The sequence below is a fragment of the Emys orbicularis genome, chromosome 8 (genome assembly GCF_028017835.1).
Source record: "Emys orbicularis isolate rEmyOrb1 chromosome 8, rEmyOrb1.hap1, whole genome shotgun sequence".
NCBI classification, from domain to species: Eukaryota; Metazoa; Chordata; order Testudines; family Emydidae; genus Emys; species Emys orbicularis.
The window spans coordinates 16002177-16019105 of record NC_088690.1 but is presented as its reverse complement, the minus strand read 5'-3'; the positions used below and the strand labels follow the sequence as shown (position 1 = coordinate 16019105).

Sequence of the window (16929 nt, the reverse complement as noted above, 5' to 3'; positions counted from 1 at the left end):
GTTTGTATTGTTATTTATATAGCTAATTTGTTTACTCAGAGTTGTACTAACAAGATAAAAGAGCGCCAAGCCCAGGTTCTGAGCACCCATGACAAAATGCAATGCACACCTAACAGACCCTTGTAACTGATTCACTAACAGCAACATGAGTATAACCCCACCATCCAGAAAAATCCCCTACTAGAGTCCCAGTGCTGTAACTGTACACGACACCCACTGAACACAAAAAGCACTTTTCCCTTCTCTAGAACTCCTATCTAAGAAGCTATGTATACAGCTGTAGAGTCCATATCTCCTGGCTGCCACTACTGTGCCTACATGAAAAGACCATTTATCCTGCACTTGCAATAGTAGATGCTTATTTTATTAAAAATGTAAATATTTTATTTTATTAAAAATGTAAATATTCTTATGAAACCATTTCAAACTTAGATTCTGTGTGTGTGTGTGTTTAAATACAGCAAATTGGTAGTACACATATGGGAAAATATGGACACACAACACTATAGGGGGAACATTACCAACAGCACCATGGCAGCGTTTCTGGAAATTAAATCAGTGAAGCTTGGTGGCTTCCCGACAAGACCAGGAGACATTACGGTAGAGGAGTGGTTCAGGTCTGTGAAGGCAGCTCTGCGTGTGCTGAGAGTACCTGAAGAAGATCGTGTGGACTTCATAGAGGAACACCTCAAGGGCCAGGCCAAGGCCACAGTAAAGTTCATGGCAATGGCAGACAAGAAAGATGTGGAAAAGGTATCTGAACTCCTCCTAGAAGTGTATGGAGACAAGGTACCTCAGGCTTTAGGTGGCAGGACCCTTCTTCCCAGCGTTGCCCCTGCCCAGTCAGGGTTATGATCTCCCTCCAAGTCTGGCCTGCAAGGCCTCTTGGCTGGGGGCATCTCCCTGCACTGGGCCCAGGGTCCCCCTCGCCCTCTCCAGCTGCTCAGCACACACGGCTCCGGACTGCTCCAGCCCTAGCTCCAGCTCCACCACTCTGCCTCAGCTCCAGCTCCACTCTGCCTCAGCGCTGCTGCTGCTGCTGCTCTGCCTCCAGCTCCCTGGGCTGCTTCTCTGGCTCTGGTTGCTACAGCTCTGCTCCCAGCACAGGTCTGCTCTGTGGGCTGCTTCGGTGGCTCTGCTCCCAGCACTGACCTGCTTCCTGGGCTGCTTTTCTGGCCCCTCTGGCTGGCCGGGCTCTGCTCCCCAGCTCAGCTTGGGCCCCATCCTTTCTGCTTAGCTTGGGCCCCATCCTTTCTGCTTAGCTCGGCCCCACTCTGTCTCACCCAGGCAATTCCAGCTCACCTGGAGAACTGGACCCCCTGGCCTCCTGAGTTCCTGATTAGCCTGCCTGCCCTGTCAGTCAGGCTGACCTGGAGCACTGGCCTCTCCCCATTGTTCCTGGGGACTGTCAGTCTCAGGGACCTGATTTCCCATGGACCCTTCCACTTTCTTTTCGTACTGGGAACTAGCCAACTAGGGTGATCAGATAGCAAGTGTGAAAAATCGGGACGGGGGTGGGGGGAAATAGGTGCCCATATAAGAAAAAGCCCTTAATATCGGGACTGTCCCTATAAAATCAGGACATCTGGTCACCCAATAGCCAACCAGAACACCCCCACTGAGTTTTAGTAAGGGTCCCCTTACACTGAGGAAAAATCTTTGCTGATGAGCTGAAGGAACCAGGAGAGGGGGCCCTTGCAGGGTTTCTGGGTTAGGACTCTGGCATGGAAAGCTCTTGTGTAGCTGTTTGAGCGTTTGTTGATTTTACTTGTAAACTTTGTCCTCCGCCAGCGTCAGCAGCAAGTGGATGGGCAGGGCTGTGCCTGCTGCTATCAGGTTTCCCTCTACCCCAGTCACTCCTCCCTCTTCCAGCTGTAGGGGTGCACCTGGCCGGGGAAGATGCCGCTGCAGGCTGTCCCTGGGTTAATGTGGCTCTGGCAGAACATGCCCTTTCAGACACTGGCCGTGTTCTTAGGCCTGTTCCTGATGATTGCTGATTGCATGGAAAGGAGACGGCCAAAGAATTTCCCTCCAGGACCTTTGCCCCTGCCCTTCCTGGGCCACCTGCTCCATGTGGATTTCAAACAGCCCCATAGGACTGTAGAGAAGGTAAGTGTGGGAGGGGAGCAAGTAACAGAACGCCACTAGCTGTCACCTTCAGCCCCCAAATAAAACCTCTCCAGCGCATCATCAAGGATCTACAACCTATCCTGAAGGACGATCCCTCACTCTCACAGATCTTGGGAGACAGGCCAGTCCTCGCTTACAGACAGCCCCCCAACCTGAAGCAAATACTCACTAGCAACCACACTACCACACAACAAAAACACTAACCCAGGAACCTATTCTTGCAACAAAGCCCGTTGCCAACTCTGTTCACATATCTATTCAAGGGACACCATCATAGGACCTAATCACATCAGCCACACCATCAGAGGCTCGTTCACCTGCACTTCTACCAATGTGATATATGCCATCATGTGCCAGCAATGCCCCTCTGCCATGTACATTGGCCAAACCAGACAGTCTCTACGCAAAAGAATAAATAGACACAAATCAGACGTCAAGAATTATAACATTCAAAAACCAGTCTTAGAACACTTCAACCTCCCTCGTCACTCAATTACAGACCCCCTGCTAATTTTCCCCCCTACTGTTACTCACACCTTCTTGTCAACTATTGGAAATGGGCCATCCTGATTATCACTACAAAAGTTTTTTTTCTCCTGCTGATAATAGCCCACCTTAATTGATTAGTCTCGTAATAGTTGGTATGGCAACACCCATTTTTTCATGTTCTCTGTGTATAGATATCTTCCTACTGTATTTTCCACTGCATGCATCCGATGAAGTGGGTTTTAGCCCACGAAAGCTTATGCCCAAATAAATTTGTTAGTCTCTACGGTGCCACAAGGACTCCTTGTTCTTTTTATAGGAGTTCTGTTTGCAAGAGATTTTTTTCACCAGGGAGTGGTGGGTGAGAGAGACACTGGGTCAGACCCTCAGCTGCGCCTGAAGAAATGTATGGCACAGCTCATGATGGCACCACCTCTGCAATGCCATGACCTTGGGGTTCTCCTGGTGCTGCTCTGGCCCCTGGCATAAATTACAGCCATCTCTACACTGCTCTGAGTTGTACCAGCTACTAACAGTCCCAGTGGGCCATTCCAGAAGCCTGCTGCCCGGGATCACCAGAGCACAGGAAAACCTCTGGTCAAACCCCTTTTCCCTCAGCCAGTGTCCAGGATGTGGGGGTCCCATCTGTGGATTCCTTTCCAATGGAAATCCTCAGGAGGTAGGATCCTCCAGGTTTATGTCTGCTTTGTGCTGGGGTACAGTTTAAATTAGATTTGACGTATCTGCGAATTGAGGCCTGATTACATGTGGATGGCTGTGTCTGATGCAGTGCACAATGTACCATGGTTTGAAGGTAGCGAGTGGGGAGTTGTGAGTGTGACAGGGGGCTTGCAATGTGTGCAGGGGCTTGGGCAGTGCAGGAGCAGGCCCAGAAGGACTTACCAGGTAAGAAGAGGCTCATAAAAAGTTACCAAGTATAGAAGGACTGAGACTTGGAAGGGGCTATGTAGGGTTTGAGGTTGGTGCTCCTCAGGATTGGAAAGAGCTCACAAGGAAGTAGGTTGGGTGGGGGCTTGCAAGAGTTACAAGGAAGTTTCAGTGACATTTCAAAAGGGCTTGAGGGAATTTAATTACAGGCTTTTAAACTGGTTTGCAAAGAATGCAGGCTTGGTAAAAACTTGTAAGGAGCATGGGGAGTTGGGCAAGGGTTGGAAGCAAGACCTGGAAGGGTTGGATTAAGTGGGAGCTCATAAGGGTTAGAAAGCGACCTACGAAGCCCAAGGGAGTTTGGAAGGTTACTTGTGAGGGCCGTCCCCTTGCAAGGGCTAGAGTGGGTTCCTTTCACACAGGCCTCTGTGGAAGCCAGTAATTTGTTCTCCACAGCTTTCAGTCACACCCCCTGAGTGCCCCAGGGAGCTACGTAGTTTATTGTGAGGTGGGTGTAGGCCAGAAGGAAGGGGTACTTTTGACAGAACTGGAGTGTGTTTTGTTTAAACCAGAATGTTAATTTCTTCACTATGGGAAGGGCAACATATCTGCAGTCAGTATTGCTACCAGCCAGGAAGGTGTCTGCTCCTGTCACTTAGAGTGGGCTGATTGTCAATAATTATTATTTACCAGTAGGTCTGTTTTATTTTGACATCCCCTAGGAAAAGGCACAGGGCATTCATTGTCCTTGGATATGCTTGTTTTACTGTTACCTCATTTTCCTCCCCATTTATATGCTTCATCCACCTGTTATATTCACTTGTGAGCTCTTTTGGGATAGGGACTGTCTTTTAAATCAGTGCTTGAACAGCCGGGCCCCTGACTGCTATTGTAATACAAATACTTTTTATATAATTATTATTATTAATCAAGTAGTCATTACATGGGCTCTAGTTCTGGTTCTCAAACAAATTAAATAGGAACTAAACCACATGCTCTTTTTTTTTTCCAGCTTGTTGGAAAATATGGCAACATTTTCAGCTTGCAGCTTGGTAACCTGACATTTGTGATTGTAAATGGATTCCAGCTGGTGAAGGAAGTGCTTGTCCATCAGGGTGAATGCTTTCTTGGTCGCCCACAAATTCCTCTGATGTACGAAATCTTCGGTCCATTTGGTGAGTTTCTTTTCTTATCTCTTTCTTCAAGTATTTTAATAATCAAGGCACTGATTCTGCAAACATCTAAATACCTTTGACGATCTGGGCCTTAGTGACTTACACATGTGCTCATGTCTCATTGACGTCTCCTGTTCTAATCCCAACTGCCATATCCCTGGCGGCAGCAGCAGCAGATTCACATGGCTACCATGTAGTTGTGATGGCATGTAGAATGGACTTCCATCCTGGATGGTCCCTTGCAAGTTTTCCTTCAGCAAGAGTCAGTATGGGAGGATTTAGGCTTCTGAAATCCCTCAAAATTGCATCTTCCAACCTCATTCGTGGTCAGAATTGCGGCCTACTTCCTTGAACCTCAGCTCTATACACCTTCTGTAAAAGTGTACCTTCTGCATGTTGGACATGACCCCACCATTGCTAGAGCCCAGGCACTCTGATATAATAGTGAAGAAGAAAATATCCTGTATGAAAAGATAGCCAGGCCTCACTTAAACTTGAAAAAGGAAAGGAGTGTTAAAGTTTTCTAATCTTCTAATGACCATTACAATATACCAGGTGTCATTTTTCACCCCAGGATTAGTCACCTCTAATGGACATAGCTGGAAACAACAAAGAAGATTTGCTTTATCAACTCTAAGAAATTTTGGCCTGGGGAAGAGGAGCTTAGAAGAACGAATACAGGAGGAGAGCAGATACCTCACAGATGCAATTGAGGAAGAAAAAGGTGAGAACTAGAGAGAATGACACTTTAATTGTTCTATCAAAAATTGTAGCTCTTCTTTGGCAATGAACGTGAAATAACAGATGTACCTGAAACAGGGCCGGCTCCAGCATTTCTGCCACCCCAAGCAAAAAAAAAAAAAAAGCCGCGATCGCGATCGGCGGCAGCAATTGGAAAAAAAAAAAAAAAAAAAAGCCGCGATCGGCGGCAGCAGCTCAGCGGCAGGTCCTTCGCTCCTAGAGGGAGTGAGGGACCTGCCGCCCCCGAATTGCCGCAGGTGCCGCCCCCTCCCTTGGCTGCCCCAAGCATCTGCTTGTTAAGCTGGTGACTGGAGCCGGCCCTGACCTGAAACATGATGTTTGAATCCAGATCTTTCCTAACGCTCAGTTCAGATGAGGGATTTGGCTTAGCCCCTTAGACATATATGCACCTTAGTGCCATAGTCCAGATCTGGATACGGATCGAAAAGTTTGGTGGTGTTTGGGATTCATTTTTTTATATCAGTCACTAATGGCACTAAATGCTGAGTCCTCAGCTTGCCTTCAGCTTCCATGTAGCCATACAAATTTACAAAATAATCCCACAAAAGTGTTCATTGCCAAGATTAATGACCATGGAGAGAAAGTGGTTCATAATCACATATATATAAAACCTCCCTACACTATAACAAAGGCAGAGACCCGTGTGAAAAAATATAAATGTCTCTATACATAGCAAAAACTGACTTGAACTGGTAGTTTTGATATGCTGCATGCATCAAAATGCAGCTCATCCCATCTTTGTGTTTAACAGTTTTTCAGTATTCAGATAGGTGACAATGCAGCAAACTTTGCTCAAGGGATATGTATGAGGGTGTGTGGGAGGGTGTGATATATGCATATGTTCAGGTTTTATTCATGGATTTCATACACATCAAATAGTTTGTCTGTCAACAACTTTCTTCCCCTTTTCTAAGAAACCAGAAGAACACCGATTTTTCCCCTTTTCTCTTCCAGGGCAACCTTTTGACCCTCACTTTAAAATTAATAATGCTGTTTCCAACATTATCTGTTCCATCACTTTTGGGGACCGGTTTGAATATCATGATAGTCACTTCCAGAAGTTACTGCGGTTGATTGATGAGACTTTGTACCTCCAGGGAACTATTTGGAACCAAGTACAACTTGTTTAATTTTGACTTTAAACGTATGAAATCAATGGCAAAACCCCGAGTAGTTTCATTGGAAGCAGGGCTGAGTGTGACAGTGTCGTCCCAGATTCACTTCTACCATAGCCTGACTGGGGCATCCATGCTCTCATTTTCCCCAACAAATCTCTCTCCACCTCAGTACCCCCTCCGGCTAGTCTCTTTCACCTGGCCCCCCTGAAGGTATCCTGCTACATTCTCAAACCTGACTTCTGTTTACCAGTGCCACAACCCCATAGGCACTTAGCATGATCTCTAATGCGGCTGACAACCCAGTGGGCATCAGAGAGGTGTGCATAGGAGACAGGAAGAAGAAAAGGTGCCAAATCCTCGCTGTTGCCAAGCAACTCCCTTCCTTGCTGTCACACTGTGCATTGGACTCTGTGCTCAGGGGAGGGTTGGCTCAAGGATCTGTGTGGCAGGGGTAGATCCTCTGGATACTCTTGCAGCAGTGAGGATGGCAGGGTGTCATTACGCAACAGGCCTGGTGGGAGGTGACCCCCGGAGGCAAGGCCAACCTCCCATCAAGGTCAAGGGCTCGTCCAGCTGGCAGCGTCTTCAGGTGGCCCCGTTTGCAGGGACAAACTACTGTGTTTCATAATGATGCTGGCTCACTGACACAGGCCCTGAAAACAGGGGCAATCATGGTTTCCAGGGACACAATATTGTTACCCAAAGCTTGTTGGACCTTTCTCCTCTTGTTACCTCCCAGTTCAGCACAGCGTAGTGGGTGAGATGAGACATAATCCTGCTACTGCAGCAGCGGTCATGTTGAGAGGCAAAACACAGTGCCTGCGTCTATCTGCTCATGGGGCTGGGACCAGGCAGTTTCCATGTGTTTTACAAACCCTCCAATACCAAAGTCTAATCTCCGATAAAAACTGTGGTAACATCAATATTATCAACAACATGTGTCGGAATGTGAGGCCAGATTCTGCCGTTGTGACCTTTATATCCTTCCTCACTTGTAAATCAGTGAATCGTTAGCAGGGTGGCCATTCAGCCATCTGAAGTGGCTGCTACTGCACTGCCTCAGGCAATACAGCTCATTGTCCTGTAGGGGGCACCAAAGCAATAGGAGCAGGAGCTGGCGACCAGCCCAGCAGTCACAGCAGCGGGCTGAGAGAAGACAGTCCGTATCTTAACAAGAAAGAATGGGCTTGTGGTTAAAACGCTGCACTGGGACTCAGGACACCTAACTTCACTTTCTGGCTCTGTAACAGATGCCTGTGCGGTCTTGGCCAAGTCACTTAATCTCTCTCTGCCTCAGTTCTCACTCTGTAAAATGGCGATAATATTTCCTGTCTCGCACCCTTTGTCTCTCCTGTCTCTTTAGATTCTAGGCTCCTCCGGTCAGGGACTCACTGTTATGTATCTGTCATGTGCCTACCACACTTGGGTCCTGATCTTAGTTGAGGGCTCTGAGCACATCCGTAATACAATTATGTATTAATCTGATTTAATAAATGCAGGATCTTCAGCAGAATGCATGTGGGTATAGTAAACTGCGACATGCATGTTTCTAAAACTAGGCTAAAATGTATTGTGTTCTCTTTGTATGTCAAAAGCTGTATGACTCCTTCCCGACCATAATGAAGTGGATACCTGGACCCCATCACACCATTTTTAAAAACTGGGAAAAACTGAAGAGTTTTGTGAAGGAAATGATTGCAAAGCACAGAGAGGACTGGAATCCATCTGACCCCAGAGACTTCATTGACTGTTATCTGAAGGAAATAGCAAAGGTAAGAGAGCAAAGAACAAAGTGAACAGGAACAAACCATGTTTTTGTTTTAAAAATTAGAAGTAGAATGACAGTAACAGGGCTCACCAGTTGAGTTGTCTGAGCATCTGACCCTCCATTAGTTAACAGTTAGAAACCCCAGGTAGGCTGGAACTGATTCAGCAAAGCCTTTAAGCACATGTTTTCCTTTAAGCAGGGAAGAGCAGGCTCGCTGAAGTCAGTGGGACTACTCGGATGCTTGAGTGCTTTGCTGAATTGGGGCCTAAAAATGTAAGGTTACCTGTGCTTTAGGGGCCAGAGTCTTTCATTGACTTCACCAGGCCCTCTGCTCAGACCTAAAATCAGTTCAAACTTTTCACTCTCAAGAATGATGCTAAAAGTACAGTCTTTCTGTCTAATGGTGCTGTCCTGGCGCCCTCAACTCTCACCGAAGGCAATGGAAATTCAGGGCACCCAGCACCTTGCAGAATTGAGCCTGGAATGATGTTTCCATGGCTTTGTATAATACTAATAAATATTGTTGTAGTCCCACCCATATATATCTTTGTTCTAAGGCCGATGCCGACCCTAGTTTCCATGAAGAAAATCTTGTATTTTCCACACTGGATCTTTTTTTTGCTGGAACTGAGACGACGTCTACAACCATCCGCTGGGCTCTGCTGTACATGGCCCTATATCCAGACATTCAAGGTAAATGGTAATGGTTTATATTTCTAATCTCTTAATAGCTCTTGCATTTCTACCCTTAACCCGTGCCACATCGGGGACTTTTCACAGAACTCAGAATGTTGATTTATGAAATCTCTGTTCAAAGGTGCTTTCTTCCCACAGCAACCTTTTTTCCCCATTCAGAAACCCTTTCTTTTATTGGAATGGTTTCTTTTTCTTTGCCCTCAGTTACACCTCCACCAACTAGTGCAAGGGCCAGGAGTGCAATCCACAGCTGCAATACCCTTGATTAAAGAGGAAGCTGGCCTTGTGGCTAATTAACAGAACTAGGACTCAGGATATCCAAGTCCTAGTCCAGGCTCTGCCTCAGACGTCCTGTGTGACCTTGGGCAAATCATTTAATACCTCCGTGCTTGTAAATGTGGCTTGTGGATTTTTAAAAGGTGGTCCATGGTCAATGTCCTCTTCAGCCTTGAGATGTGACCCATGGAGGCTACGAGGGGGACCTGTGTTGAAAATAATGGCAGATATAATCTGCTTCATTTAATGCAAAATATGTGCAGTCCTTGGAGTCTTGGCAAACTGCTGGAAGATCCCTGTGCCCAAAAAATTTGAGAGTCTTGCCTGACAGAGAAAACCAGCAGATAAATATTTTCATGCTCAGGTATCTCTTGGGTCAGCCCAGTAATTGACCCTGCTATTTTGAACAGGGACAAAATACGTATTGCTAATGCCTTTACATTTGATTTTGAGAAGTAGAGTAAACGCCTCTTGTCTTCCGTATAGGTATTAAAGGAGGTCTTCCTATTATGCCTTAATTATATTTTAAAATTCCTTTCACCTCCTCACCACTGCATTTGTCTCAGGCTAACCAGCAGTAGTTTTCTTATGTATTTGTATGTTCAGATCTCTACATTACTCACTGATGCTGTTTCCAATGCTTGAATCGAGCTTTATTAGGTATAGCCTTAAAATCAATGAACTCTAAACTCTGCACAACTTATGTCTGTTATTTCAAGAACGTATTATTCTTGGAACAATAATGAACTCTGCTCTTTTCACAGAGAGAGTGCAAGCAGAGATTGATGCAGTGATTGGCCTGTCTCGCCAGCCAGCCATGGACGACAGGGACAACATGCCATACACCAATGCAGTTATTCATGAAGTGCAAAGGATAAGCAACATCTTGCCTTTCAGTGTGCCCAGAATGGCAACTAGTGACACAACACTGGCCGGATTCTATGTGCCAAAAGTAAGCTGGAAGGAAATGTAATTTTCACTTCTTATCTTGGTTTAAGAAATTAATGGAGATGAGCCCAAACAAAAGTCCCAGATAGAAACACATTCGCACCCCGGAGGACCCAGTTCTGAATTGGAACCCATTTTGGGAATCAACCGAGATCCAGAGCTGCATTTTACAGGTGGCCCCTATTTCTATATTGGGCTAAAATTCTTTAACCAAAACCTTGGATGCTCACATTCTCAAGCTTTGAGAAAGTTGAAATCTAGATCAGACTTTTGCAATCTGTCTTCATAAAACGAGATGTAAGTTATTTATTTTTAATTGCATGAAACTATAGTAAAAGGAGGACTAAGAATTAGGTCCAGCACAAGTTCACCACTATGGCTATTGACGCATGAAAGATCAGCCAGGCTCTTGGACGCAGAGACTTAAAGGTATTCAGGCACCTAAGTCTTTTGGAAATCAATGGGAGTTACGTGCCTAAATACCTTTGAGGGTCTGGGCCTTGGTGTCTGCAGATGGAAGTGGCTGCTTCTTTTTACGGGTGGGGCGTATCTCATCTTCAGCAGCTCCAGAATTCTGAACTGCTTTCGTCTCAAGTTGCAGCATTTCTGACTCCACCTAACCATACTGCTGAGCCACAATTTCTCCCCATGGAAGGGAGCAGGCTGGAATTCCTACCCCAGCGTTCCCGGAGTATGTTCAGCGGAAAGTCTCCTCAGGTCCTAACACATGGGCGCATTCTTCTTCTCCAGCTTGTGGACTGATCCTCAGTGAAATGGGGACAAACCCAGGCTCAAGGGCAGTGAGCTCATTCTGGAGCTCAGGCAGGCAGAGGACCATTCTACCAGCAAGTGTGCCGCAGGAGACCATTGCCTGTGGCAACCTTCCATTCTGCTGACAGTAACCCTTCATTAATATAACTTACGGGAAATGTTTGTACACAGTTGCAGGGGGAGAGTGCATTATATCTGCAGATAGCAATTAGGAGTGCAAAAAAGAACTTTAGCGCACACGAGTGTTAGTTTGCAGGAGCACTTGCTGGATTTGCCTATAGGTATATACTGTACACATATACATCATTCGAGGCCAACAACCACCACATCCTTGAAAATCTGGCCCTTAATAAAGAATGGTGGGTGGATGGGTTGTGCTCCTTTTTGATGCTTTATGCTGTATAAAGAATGCCTGAGAGTTTCTATTTTTTCTGCTTGTTTTTTCTATTAGAAATTCAACTTTGCCTACCCTGTTTTTCCTAGGAGATGCAGGAGAACTAGTAGGTGTATAACATCACACCTGTGAAGGAAATGAACCTGTTTAGTTGAGATGGGAAGTGATTTTTAGTCAGACTGGTGTACATTTTTGGTTTGTTTGTCTGTTGTGATATTAACACCTGTTTAATTAAATTCTAAAAAATCAGTTGGAAGAAAAGCTCTCTTTCTTCAAAGATTAACACCCCGCTCCTTCATCTAAAGTCTGTGATGGCTCCCATTCGTCTCTCTCTGGGACCTCCAGAGACACTACCAGCAAAACCAGGGAAAGCCAGATTTGAAATTCTAGATAAATTTAAGGTCAAGAACTGGCTGGAAAATTGCCCTATTTGAAAAAAAAAATCCTTTTGTGCCTTCTTTGTACATCATAAAAGATTAAAATGAAAGGCATGACCCCTTCTTTTTTGCCTCTTTGCGGGTCACAATTTAAAAATGGAATCAGGGAAGGTTTAAATTCCTTTCTTTCTCTTTCTTTAGGGCACCGTTTTGATTCCCAATTTGACATCAGTGCTGTTTGACAAGAATGAGTGGGAAACCCCTCATACTTTTAATCCTAAGCATTTCCTTGAGGATGGTCAGTTCAAGAAAAAAGAAACTTTCCTGCCATTCTCTGCAGGTGAGATGTGTCTGATTTTGTCCATTCGCACTATAGCACCAAGTCTTGGTCTCTCTCCTTTTTCAGTTTAGAAAACCCCCACAGCATTTATTAGTGACAGAGGCACAATGGAAAATGGAAAGCTCAGAAATGAAAATCATGGCCAGAGTTTGTGTCCAGGGCAGGAGTTCTGAGTTGTGCAATTTTTTCATAGGTAGAGGGCATGTCATTCTTGAGCAAGTGCTGTCTCCTAGAACAAGGCTCGACACAACAACAGCAAAGAGCGGCATGAGCTCTGCTACCCTTAGTGGTATGTGTACACTGGAGCTGGAGGTGTAATTTCTTGGTGGGGGTGATAAGCCCATGCTAGCTCGGAGCGAGCTAGTGCGCTAAAAATAGAGGTGTAGCCATGGTGTTGCGTGCAGCTGGATGGACTAGCCATCCCGTGTACGCCCCCTTCCAAGACCTTTAGAATATACTTGGATGGCTAGCCGCTCATGCCACCACGGATACATTACTAGTGTTAGTGCGCCAGCTCCAGTGTAGACATACCCTAAGGTGGGCACTGTAGCGGGGTGGACACCCGCTCCTGCCCTGAGGGGTTGGAAAAGCCCTGCAGCTACTGGGCTGATTGGGGAAGTAGCTGCAGCTGGGCCACACCCTAATCAGAGCCCAGATGGCCTGTATAAAGAGGCTGGGAGCCAGGAGCCCAACAGTCTCTCTCTGCCTGTAGAGGGAGAAGGGCCTGGCCTGGCTGCAGTGAGCTAGAGACAGAGTACCTGAGTGGAGCAGGGCTGGGGAAAGGCTGAGGAGCTGGGGAGCTCTAGCCTGGATAGCCCCAGGCTGCAGCCTAGGAGAAGGCTAAGGGGTACTGGGGGTTGCAGAGGGCAGCCCAGAGCTAGGCCAAGGCAGCAGGTCTAAACCCCCCTTGCTGATGATGAGTGGCCTATACTGCAGTCTGCCCCAGAGAGTGGGGGCTAGTTGGTGACTGGCAGTGGCCTTAACCTCAGGATAAGGTTAGTGGGTGGGGGTTCCCCTGGGAGGGGAGACCCACTGTGTGTGGGTATTGCCAGGGGGCAGCACCCAGAGCAAGGAGCACCGGGGTCCTGGGAGGGACACGGGGGGCCAGTGCAGATGACAAGGTGGATCACCAGCCTGTAGAGGGCGCTCCAGAGGCTGGTGAGCTAATTCCCTGGACGACCAGCAGGAGGTGCCGCAGGGGTGAGTCCGGACCTTCTACAGGCACAAAGAGAAAGTAGCCTGCCTCACTTGTTGGGAATGTAGGAGTGGGGTCAGAAGGCATATCCCTCCTCACCTTTTACTGCTTCTTTTCACTTGTAGGGAGAGTCAGCAAGGGGAATAAATATGGTAAATATGATAAAAGTGTGGGAGATCCCTGAAACAACCTCATAAAAACCAACCTTTAGAACATTTTACCATAGAATGTGGTGTATTCTCCATCACTTGGACTCATTAAGGGCTGATCCCACACAATCTAAATCTATAAGAGCTTTAGCATTAACTTCCTTGGGCATGGGATCAGATCCTAAATCAAGACTGGGGGAGGTTCAAAATGCTGTGCTCTATGATTACCACATATTTTGGGGAAGTTCAGCTCTAAAGCCAAACTTTGAAGGTCAGGCTTGTCTCCAATTATTTTTTATTCAAAAGTCTTGGCAATTTGAGGTTTTTGTATTTTGTTTTTACTTGGTGTAAAGATTGTTCAATTCCATGAAAATCTGATCATTTTGGGGGACTCTGGAGACCCATCTTCACCAAACATGGCCAAGAGAATGTCAAACGTTTTGACATTCAAAATTTCATTCACAGATCAATTTTCACATGAATATACATGAAAACTAGAGGTTCTGTGTTTTTTTTTGAGAAAAATGCCTATTTTTCATCTGATATGATATGCCAAATTTAAAGAAAGAAAAAAGATTTCACAAACAAAATTTCCTGAAACAAAAATGCCTGTGAATCAAGGAGTCACAGTTTTGCAGAAGCCTTGTTTTTATACAGGTCTATCAGGGCTTTCTTGCAAATGAAAAGAACAAGCAATATTAGTATCCGCTGTGTGTGGCTAAGGAAAGTATGTAATACCTTTTTCTTTTTAAGTGGTCTATAAAGAAACTAAGGCCTGGTCTACACTACCCGCCTGAATCGGCGTGTAGAAATCGACCTCTCGGAGATCGATTTATCGTGTCCCGTCAGGATGCGACAATCGATCCCCGAATCGACGCTCTTACTCCACCAGCGAAGGTGGGAGTAAGAGCCGTCGACGGGAAGCCGCGGAGGTCGATTTTGCCGCCGTCCTCACAGCGGGGTAAGTCGGCTGCGATACGTCGAATTCAGCTACGCTATTCGCGTAGCTGAATTTGCGTATCTTAAATCGACCCCCCCCTGTAGTGTAGATGTAGCCTAAGATTCAGGGACACATGGCTCCCTTCTTTAGTAATAATGCTGACTAGACCTGTGTGTGTTCAGCAGGCCAGGTGCTATGTCATGGAGAAGCTAGTCCAGGGAAAGATTACACCTCACCTATGTTATTTAATTTTAACTTTTTAATTAAGAAATAACACAACTGTGTGTAGCTGAGAATATTAGGGAAGTAAGACATTAGCTAGACACAGAAATTGTAGCGCTTTAAGTATATTAGTATACACTCCTCCTAGATTTCTGTCAGTTAGGGGTGTTTTTTTTTTTTTTTTTTTAATCAATATAAATTAAAACATCACAGCCTTTCTAATGTGGATGCAGTTATGGGAAGGGGAATAATCTACACTGAGATTAGGCACTTTTATAAAGACATCGTTATGCTGGTATAAAAATGTGTGTGGATCGGGCCTTCGATAGCTATGCAGAGATGTGGTTGATCATCCAAGAGCTCTCAAAGATGATTGTTTCTATTAGAAGGAATTACGGAGGTGCTGTTATAATTAATGTAAACCTTAGCATCCACTTCCATAAGTGAAGGAAAATTTAGTACTAAAAGCAGGAAAAAGTGACTCAGAAGGGAGGAACTGATGAAAAAACCATCTCTTCTTCCTCGCTGTTCCCGAAATTGCTGCTATGGAAAATTAATTCCTCATTTGTCCTGAGACCCAAACTGTTCTGACAAGACTCCTCTGGCTGATGTGCACAACTGTCTTCTTTTCAGGAAAGCGCGGTTGCCTTGGCGAGCCGCTGGCTAGAATAGAGCTGTTCCTGTTCTTCACTGCCCTCCTTCAGAAATTCACATTCCAAGCTCCGAAGGACGTGAAGCTAAGCCTTCAGTTCAGAATGGGACTTACTCTCTGCCCACAGCCATACAAGATCTGTGCGCTGTCTCGGTAGGGAAAGCCAGGAAATGTTTGTCATTGCCCCATTTCTCAAAATAATTAGAGTTTGCTGTGCTTGTATATAGGGCTGCATTGGCAGTTCACTATGGGCATGTCTATACTTGCCATTTAAGCGGAAAAAGCCCCTTTTTTGCACAAAAACCATGGGAGCGTCTACACTTGGTTTTCTTTTTGCGATGAAACTTCTGAGTTTCACTGCAAAAAGAAAACCACCTCCATGAGAGGCGAACAGCTCTTACCAGTGATGCTTTTGCAGTGATATGCAAGTGAAGACACGTTCTTCCTGTTTACCCAGGTTTTACCCTCCGCAGGATATCCCACAGTGCCTAGCTGACCACTCTAGCCAGCAGCTCTGTTGCTCTGTTGCCAGGTAAACAGACATCCATCCCTCCCCCTGTAAAGCCCTATGAACTTTGAAACTCCCCTTCCTGTTTTCTCCTGTAAGTGCTCACTTATCTGGCCAGGTGACAATGCCTGCTCCAGGGAGCAAACGATCCCCTGCTTGGAGCAATGCTGAGCTACTGGAGCTTATTAGTGTTTGGGGAGAGGAGGCTGGACAGGAACCAGGATGCCCCATGATCACCTCCCCGCCCCTTCCCACAAGACCCATCGTCAAACTGGAGAGAGCTGCACTCTGGGATAGCTGCCCTAGAGTGCTGCTCTCATCACGATGGAAGTGCTGCAAATGTAAAGACTCTCTGATGCCGAAGGAATTAAGTGAGTACTCAAACCAGCACTTTACTTTCACTGGTGCCCTATCACCGGTGAAACTTTCAGCGCAAAAAATCTGCAAGTGTAGACATACCTTCAGTCTCCAAATCTCCCTGCCTGCCTCCATTCTTATAACCCAACAGGGAACCAATATCCGCAATTGGACGATTTGGGAACCTGATATTGGAAGGGGCTGAGGCTGTTATGATACATCCTACCATCACGGCAGCTCTTCCTGATGTCCCTACCACACCAGTCTGTGTGCATGCACACTAAGGATGGCCTAGGAATTCCATTTCCCATATCAATCTGGTTGAAAAAAGGTAAGTATATTTCATGAATTCTTTCAAAAGGAACATTTTGTTTCATTTGCAGTTTTTCATGAAATATTTAGTTTTTCAATGGAAACTTTTCAATACAGTTTTTGTTGAAAAAATTTCACTGGTGTGAAAAAAACACAACCAGAAGAGAACTCCTGAATCTTTAAAAAAGTTAATACTAATACATTTTTAAAACCTGCCCACATTGGGATTTGAATTCCTAACCTATATAACAGTACTAGGGCTCTACCCTGCTGCCATGAGTATGACTGAGAAACCTCATGGCCTTTAGATGGTGGGCCAGGAAGGGAACTAGGGCAGAGTATTAACATATGGACTATTCCAGTTGGAACGGCCGGGTTGCTGATGGGGTTGTTTTAGTGCATGTGTAGTTGAACGAAGGCGAGCTGGACGTTTCATAGGCAAATTTACTGTGGTTCTTAATTTTA

At 45.7% G+C, this 16929-nt stretch overlaps 1 protein-coding gene across 1 annotated transcript; it reads left to right on the top strand.

The window, feature by feature from the left end:
• The first annotated feature begins 1899 nt into the window (after positions 1–1899).
• Positions 1900–15444, top strand: LOC135882720 (cytochrome P450 2J2-like). The gene is made up of 9 exons (XM_065409718.1): positions 1900–2109; positions 4517–4679; positions 5254–5403; positions 6396–6556; positions 8155–8331; positions 8885–9020; positions 10064–10251; positions 11991–12129; positions 15269–15444. The coding sequence occupies exons 1-9, from the start codon at positions 1900–1902 to the stop codon at positions 15442–15444; spliced, it is 1500 nt and encodes a 499-aa protein (XP_065265790.1).
• The last annotated feature ends 1485 nt before the right edge of the window (positions 15445–16929 follow it).

Bases quoted from the DNA above. Each gene is read 5' to 3' on its own strand.
- LOC135882720 (XM_065409718.1), top strand. From the start codon at position 1,900: ATGCCGCTGCAGGCTGTCCCTGGGTTAATGTGGCTCTGGCAGAACATG. The intron at 4,680-5,253 runs GTGAGTTTCTTT...TTTTCACCCCAG, and splicing joins CGAAATCTTCGGTCCATTTG to GATTAGTCACCTCTAATGGA. The intron at 12,130-15,268 runs GTGAGATGTGTC...TCTTCTTTTCAG, and splicing joins TTTCCTGCCATTCTCTGCAG to GAAAGCGCGGTTGCCTTGGC.